At 65.6% G+C, this 7,085-nt stretch overlaps 1 protein-coding gene across 4 annotated transcripts; it reads right to left on the bottom strand.

Moving 5' to 3' along the window:
- On the bottom strand, positions 1-6,145 carry FCHSD1 (FCH and double SH3 domains 1). Of its 4 annotated transcripts, none has more exons than XM_041469929.1 (19): positions 5,689-6,145; positions 5,326-5,446; positions 4,831-4,876; positions 3,921-3,994; positions 3,527-3,671; positions 3,316-3,452; positions 3,178-3,241; positions 2,955-3,083; positions 2,653-2,775; positions 2,477-2,572; positions 2,294-2,401; positions 2,086-2,190; positions 1,656-1,886; positions 1,486-1,569; positions 1,222-1,378; positions 935-1,140; positions 735-831; positions 595-662; positions 2-436 (listed from the first exon to the last, which is right to left on the bottom strand). In XM_041469929.1, exons 1-19 carry the CDS (start codon positions 6,128-6,130, stop codon positions 371-373), a joined length of 2,499 nt encoding a protein of 832 aa, XP_041325863.1. In that variant the 5' UTR covers positions 6,131-6,145; the 3' UTR covers positions 2-370. The 4 variants fall into 4 exon arrangements, with proteins under 4 accessions (XP_041325853.1, XP_041325863.1, XP_041325873.1 ...); XM_041469946.1 differs by having other exon boundaries at positions 12-436; positions 5,326-5,423; positions 5,689-5,834; XM_041469919.1 differs by having other exon boundaries at positions 1-436; positions 2,294-2,572.
- Between the last annotated feature and the right edge of the window lie 940 nt (positions 6,146-7,085).

Raw genomic sequence — 7,085 nt, 5'->3', positions numbered from 1 at the left:
GATTTATTTGGAACAGCCCCGCATGCTCGCTCCTGCCAGTGGGGAGGTGCTGTGGGGGCTGGCAGGGTCCAGAGATGAGCCCCCCAGGAACCAGGGCTGGGAGTGCACGGGTGATGCCAGGCAGGAAGGGTGGAGGCAAGAGGGGGGTGAGATGGGGCCTGGCTGTGGCACTGGGCACCCCAAAAAAGGGTTCTGGGTGCTGTACTGGGATGCAGGACCACTCTGCAAGCAGCACTGGGCAGGATGCAGCCCCTGGAGAGACCAGCTCGGGGCATGGGGCAGCAGCAGCCCAGGCTGCTGGGACAGCAGCCTGTGGTGGTTTGCTCAGGCAAAGCTTTTTGGGGGATTGGGGCTGGGGGCACCCACAGGGTCAGCTGAAGTGAAGCTCAGGGTCGGGCTCGGGGGCTCTGCCGGGCGGCGGGGGCGGCGCACGGAGCTGCAGAGAGAGAGAGAGGAGGGGGAAAGGGAGAGAAGTGGTGCCAACATACTGAGGCCACTCATCCCCCTTCAGACCACACAAAACACAAGGGTGGCTCCATTACAGAAGGGCTGGGGCAGGTTTTGGGGTCACAGCATCCCTGTGAAGGGACTTACTGGCCGCAGGCGTGTGGCTGCCAGGTCTGGAGAACTCTGCCCGCTGCCCGTGCCATCCTGTCGGCAACCTGGGAGTGCCCAGAAGCTCAGCCTGCCTTTCCAGGCTCTCCCAGCCCCTTCCCAGTTTCCCCAGCACTCACCTCCCAGAGCTGTCTCAGGAGCAGGGCTGGGGACCAGGCTGGCCCCGGGTGCAAGGCCAGGAGGGGAGAAGGGCGGAGGGGATGGTGATGGCAGCTCCTGGGAAGACACAGCCAAGAGGGATGGGCATGGTGGGAAGGGGGTCTTCACCTCGGCACTCATGGAAGTGCCAGGGTGACACAATGACCCTCCTGCCACCGACCTGCCCGGCTGCCTCCCGGGCCCCGGTGAGCTCCTCCACCACCAGGGAGGGGAAGACGCCGACGCGGCCATCGAAGTCGCCGGTCCAGAAGCCATCGTCCACCTCGCCAGCGGCGCGGGGCAGCACCCGGATGATGGCTCCCTCAGGGAAACTCAGCTCCTCAGGGCTCTGCCCCTCGTAGTCATACAGGGCTCGCACCAGCCAGGCTGCAGGGAGGACGGGGGCGGGCTCAGCACCCTCTGGATCCCGCCCCCCTCTCTGGGGTGGGGGTGATGCCCAGCACCCACCTCCAGGCTCCAGCACCAGTTCTGCAGCCATGATGCTGGAGAGCTGGCGGTGCAAGGCACAGGGGCCTGGGGGGCCCAGCCCAGCACCCGAGTCACACCCCAGGGACAGCAGGTACTTTTCGGGGACGTAGCCAACCTGCCCAGCCTTGTTCCGAGCCTGAGGAGGCAGAAACCATGTGAACATCCCAGGCTCCAGAGTGGGACCAGCCTGAGGACCTCCAAAAAGTGTGCCCCAGTATGGAGGGGGGCTCAGTCTCCTCCCACCTTCACCCACTCCTCTGCATCCCCATCCTCGATGATCTCCAGCTCCTCGCCCTGGCTGATGGACAGCTCGTCCGCCTGGCAGCCCTGCAGAAGATGGGGACAAAGTGGCAGAGGGGCTGAGGTGCCATCCCTCAGCAGTCAGGGTGAGGGTCAGGCAGGCAGGGCCATACCTGGTAGCCAAAGATCACCCGGCAGGTGTAGGGGTAGGTGCGGGCAGCAGGCCCAGGCTCATCGTCCTCATCTGGCTCATCACTGTCCTCGTAGTCATCGAACTCGGCCGGGTCCAGCCCTGTGGGGGTCTCCTCTCCTGTCCCCACCATGGCCCCGGCCAGCCAGGTGTCCACGTCCAGCCCTGCCGCCCGCAGCAGTGCCAGCCGTGCCTCGGCCTTCACTCGGCTCACCTGGGGACACCACGCATTGTCACAGTCCCCAGGACACCTGTGGCGGTGTCCCAACCCCCTTGCCCCCATCCCCAGGGGTGGTGGCATCCCCAGCACCACGCCCCAAGGGTAGCATCCCAGCCACCACCCCTCCCTGTCCCTGCACCCTGGGGGTGACAGATCTCGATGTCACCCCAAACTCCCTGACTGGGGGTCCCACCTCTGCCTTGCGGATGTTTTCCCTCACTTCCTCCATCTGCCGCTCCACGGCCGCCACTTCTGCCTCCAGCCCCTGCTGCCGCCTGGCCTCCAGCCGCTGCAGCACCTGGGCGGGCACCCACAGCTCAGAGGGTGGTGGCAGCTGGGAAGGGGCTGCAAAAGCCCCTCCCTGAGCCCCCCAGTGCCCCATGGGGCAGGACAACACTCACCTCCTCACTGTGTGCCCTGTTCTTGTGCTCTCGGGCCACCCGCGTGGCCCAGCGCCGCGCCTCCTTCTCCAGGCTGGCCCCATCGTCTGCTGGTGGCAGCAGGCACACCTGGGCAAGGACACGGCGGTGACAAGGGGCTGGCTGTGCAGACCCCACCTTGCTGTAATGACCCCCTCCGCTTACCTCCTCCACCCCAGTGAGCTGGAAGCGCTGCTCGGGCGCCAGGGAGAAGGCAGGGTGGTCCTGCAGGAAGAGGAGCAGGTCCTGCTCCCGGCACACCTGCAGCAGGGGAGTGGCATGGGGCCGGGGGCTCACCTGTGCCCTCGTGTCCCACCCAGCTTGGGGGACAGTGCCATTACCCGTGCGGATGCCTCCACAACGCCCTGGAACCAGTCCCGGGTGGCCCGGCAGGTCTCCACCTCCGTCCGGCTGGCAGCCGACAAGTGCTCCCGGAGCCGCTCGTAGAGGTCCCCGTCCAGAGCCTGGGGGAAAGCAGATGGGAACACCCCCAGCACTGCCACATCCCCACCCTGGAGTGTCCCTGAGCCCCCAGGACAGCCAGCCCTGACCCTGTGCCAGCGGGACCCTCCCTGCTGGCAGTGGGGAGATACTCTTTGAGGGACCCTGGGGAAGGGGCACGGGGGGTCTGGGCATCTCCTACCTGCATGGCTGCGGGCAGCTCCACACGCTGGTAATGCTCCAGGTGGGCAGAGGCAGACACCAGGGCAAAGCTGTACTCATTCTGCACGCCTGCCAGCTGCCTCGAGTGCTCAGCCAGTCGCGCTGAGAACTGTGGGGACATGGGCAGTGTGGCTTGGCGATGGTGCCCTGTGTCCCCCTGCATCCCCGCACGTGGGTATGCTGCCAATCCCCGCGCCACTAACCTTGGCACTGAGCTTTTGCAGGCTGGCCTTGGTGTGAAATATCCGCCGGTCGCTCTTGCGGAGGCTGAGGAGGATGGGAGGGGGTGTGAGACCACCCCACAGCCACAGCAGCCCCCCAGCCTCGTGTCCCCCACTCACCGCGCCTCCACATCAGCCGCCTTGTCCTTGGCCACCTCGCTGCTGCGCCGCAGGTGGCTGAACTGCTTCTTTGCCTTGTCCAGCTCCTTCACCGTCTCCAGCAGCTCCACCTGCGCCTTCTGCAGCCGCTCGATGCCCTGCAGGGAGCGTCAGCGGGGGGGGACAGCTGTCCCCACTGCCCGGGCACAGGGACATGTCCTTGCCCCGGTACCTTCTTGAGCGTCCTCTCCTTGGAGAGGCGGGCGCTGCGGGCGGCCTCGGCGGCCAGGGCGCGGTAGCTCTCAGAGGCGGTGACACGGACCTGCCCGGCGTGCGCTGTCCCCTCGATGACACCTTTCCAGACAGCGGCCACGCTCCTGTGGGCACAAGGTTAACACAGGGCCAGGCACTCCCTGCCCCGTGACACCTTTCAGGGATGCCCAGCAGGACTGCCAGCACCCCCAGACCCAGCAGGACCCTGGCACTGGGGACATCCCACCCACAGCTGCATCCCAGTGACACCCAAATCCTAGCTGGCAATAAACATCTCCAAGCTGGGAGGGTCATGGGCAAGAACAGCAAGCCCCAGCTGCTTGTCCCCAGCCCTGTCCCTGTCCCCAGCCCACCTGGAGTCGCCAGACTCGCCACGGCCCCGCTGCCAGTCTCTCTTCACGAACTGGCTGGCCAGCCTCTGCAGTGCCTGCAGACAGACCCGGCATCACCAGCACTGCCCGACCCTGCCGAGCACTCCAGCACCCACCACCCCCCACTGGGCCCAAAACTGGGCTCCCCACCCGGCTGCCCACCCCATGGACCTGGGGACACACACGTGCCCCCCCAGAGCACAGACACATCCCCGTGGCTCAGTATCAGCAGGAATCCCATTGTGCTCTCCATGACAAAATCTTTTGGGGGGGCAGCCACCACAATGAAAGGACACCCCCACTGTGGCTTTTGGGAAAGAGCACCTGCAAAGGGACATCAGTGAGGGACACTGGCTACAGAGACAGAGTAGAGGAGCCCCAGCAAAGCCAAGTACAGCAAGACCCCAACCCTGGGGAGGATGGATGGTCACCCCCAGCCTGGGGGGTGTGAGGGAGGGGAGTGACACAATGACCAGCTGCAGGAAGGGGGGACACAATTCTACTGCAGTATGTCCCCAAGGAACACTGCAGGGACATCTCACATCAAAACCAAACTGACATTTCAGAGCAGCGCCCTGCGATGACCCAGCAGACAGCAGAGCCCAGCGGTTTCCTCCCCCCACAAGGTTTTCCCTCCAGGCTGCCAAAACACCCAAGGTTTGCGCCATGCTGTGCTCAGCAGAGCCCCCAGCGGGTGCTGAACGTGGTCAGGGTCCTCTGGCAGGATGAGCCATCTGCTGGACCCTCCGGGGCCAGCACGGAGCAGCCACGCTCGGGTAATTTCCGAGCTCATTGCCTGCGTGGGGCCGTGCCCAGCTCCTGCCCCAGGCCGGCAGGATGGGGCCAGGGCCCCCCAGGAACATTGATCCCGAATCCCGTGGCACCTCCTTACCTGCCCATACTCCCTGTCAATGGTGGCCCTCTGCTTGCTGTAGGACCTGGGGGGAGAGGGGACACAGAGAGGACACACAGAGAGGGGCAGGCATGGGCTACCCCTGCTATCACTTGCTGCCACCATCCCCCTGCCATCACCCCCTTACTATCCTGTCCCCATCAGGCCACCCCAGAGGGTGATGGAGCCCATGACCTCGAGGTGACAGGCTCAAGGTGAGCCGTGCCGGGTCCCTGGCCCACCCGTGCCGGGTCTCAGCTTGGCGACACACACACACACACACACACACACACACACACACACGTGGGATGAGCTGTTTAATCTCAGCCTGGGGACACACACACTGCTGGGATGAGCTGCCCGGTCTCAGCTTGGGGACACACACACTGGTGGGATGAGTGCCTGGTGTCAGCTCGGGGACACACACACAGACACACAGACAGGATGAGCTGCCCGCTCTCTGCTCGACCCGGGTGTCACCTGTGCGGGCCCTACCTGATGTCCTCCAGCAGCTCGGCGTCCCGCTGCTGTTTGCTCTGCAGGCCCGACAGCTGCTCCAGGAGATGGACCCGCAGCTCCTGGGTGAGCTTCACCTGCGGGAATGTCCCGCTCAGCCCTGCGGCCGCGGCGGGCACGGGGTGCGGGGATGCGCTGTCCGCCCTGCCCGGGTACCGGTGCCCACCGACCCCCAGTCCTGAGCGCCACCCAAACGCGGCCTCGCTTCCCCAGCCCCGGGAGGCTCCGCCGGGGGCGAGTCTCGGTCACGGCTGCAGGACCGGGCCCCGGTGACCCGCCCTGTGGCCCGGCCCGGCCCGGCACGGCACGGCACGGCCCGGCCCGGCATGGCCCGGCGCTCACCTTGCGCGGCGGCGGCTGCATCGCTGCGCTGTCCCGGTGCCGATCCCGATCCCGGTGCCGGTCCCCGATCGCCGCCACCCCGACCCGCGTGCGCGGAGCCCGGAACTGCCGGGCCGGCCGCGCCCCGCCCACTGACCACGCCCCACACTGACCACGCCCCTACCCTCCACAGACACGCCCCAAGACGAGCCTGCCCCACCAGGCCCCGCCCACCGCACAAGGACGGACACGCCCCAGACCGCGCCCCCAAGCGGCCCCGCCCTCGGCCCCGCCCCTTTACCCGCCCTGCCGGGGAGCCCCGCCCATCGCGCCCAGCAAGCCCCGCCCCTCGGGGGCTGCAGCGGCGCCTGGTGGTCGGTGCTGCACGTGTGGGCGGGGCGATGGGACACGGAGACGGGGACAGGGGGACATGGGAACACAGGGATATGAGCGGGAAGGACATGGGGACATGAGGATGTGGGAAGACAGGGACATGTGACAGGGATATGTGACATAGGGAGATGGGAACATGTAGGTGGGGAGACAGGGACGTGGGAACACAGGGATATGAGAGGCAGGGACATGCAGACATGGCAACATGAGAGACGGGGACATGGGGACGAGAGAAGACAGGAATATGGGACACAGGGATATGTGAGACAGGGACATGGGGACATGGGAGACAGGAGGACAGGGACATACATGGGGACACAGGGATATGAGAGATGGGGATGTGTGGGAACAGCACCACAGGGACATGAGGTGATGGGGAGTACTGTCTTCAGGCAGGGGGTCATGGGGACATGGGGAGTGCTGGGGCACACAGCACTGGAATCACTGGGGACCGAGTCCTTGTGCATGAGGACACACAGGACACTGGTCCCAGGATAGGACACATGGGGTGCTGGGGCACTGGCCCTGGGATGTGGGGACGTGTGGGACACTGAGGGGACAGCCCCCAGCACAGGGACGTGTGGGGTCCCACATCACATGAGGACACAGAGCCCCTGGCTTGGCAGGACTCTGCTGTGGGGACAGGGGCACAGAGCTGAGCAATGGCATTCAGTGGGGGCCACCTGGAATCATGAGGGGCTCTCAACCAGTCCCTGAGTCTCCCCCGTCCCCCTCCCAACCCTCTCCCACCCCCTTCATCGCTCACTTCTCTTTCTGTCTGGATTTCTCTCTGTGCTTCCTGCACAGCTCATGGCCCTCCCCACTGTCCCATTTGTCCCCGTCTTTCTTGTCCCATGACATTTCTGGGGTTGGCTGCACATGTCCTGGTCCCCTGGTGTGTGACGATGCACAAGGGTGGGCTGGGGATGTGTCACTGGCTCTGGTATTCCCCTTCTTAACTGGAAAAATGGACCGGAGGTCACCCAGCTGCCCACTTTGGTGACAAGAAGGGGACAATGCAGGGT

Source organism: Pyrgilauda ruficollis, unplaced genomic scaffold (genome assembly GCF_017590135.1).
Source record: "Pyrgilauda ruficollis isolate IOZ18807 unplaced genomic scaffold, ASM1759013v1 scaffold105, whole genome shotgun sequence".
NCBI classification, from domain to species: Eukaryota; Metazoa; Chordata; class Aves; order Passeriformes; family Passeridae; genus Pyrgilauda; species Pyrgilauda ruficollis.
This window is presented reverse-complemented; position numbering and strand designations above follow the sequence as displayed.

Excerpts from the sequence above, each read along its gene's own strand:
- FCHSD1 (XM_041469919.1), bottom strand. The coding sequence starts at position 6,130 with ATGTCCTTCCCGCTCATATCCCTGTGTTCCCATGTCCCCCTGTCCCCG. Across the intron at positions 3,672-3,920 it reads GGCGAGTCTGGCGACTCCAG|GAGCGTGGCCGCTGTCTGGA; the intron begins GTGGGCTGGGGA and ends TTGTGCCCACAG. Across the intron at positions 663-734 it reads TCCTGAGACAGCTCTGGGAG|GTTGCCGACAGGATGGCACG; the intron begins GTGAGTGCTGGG and ends GGGCACTCCCAG.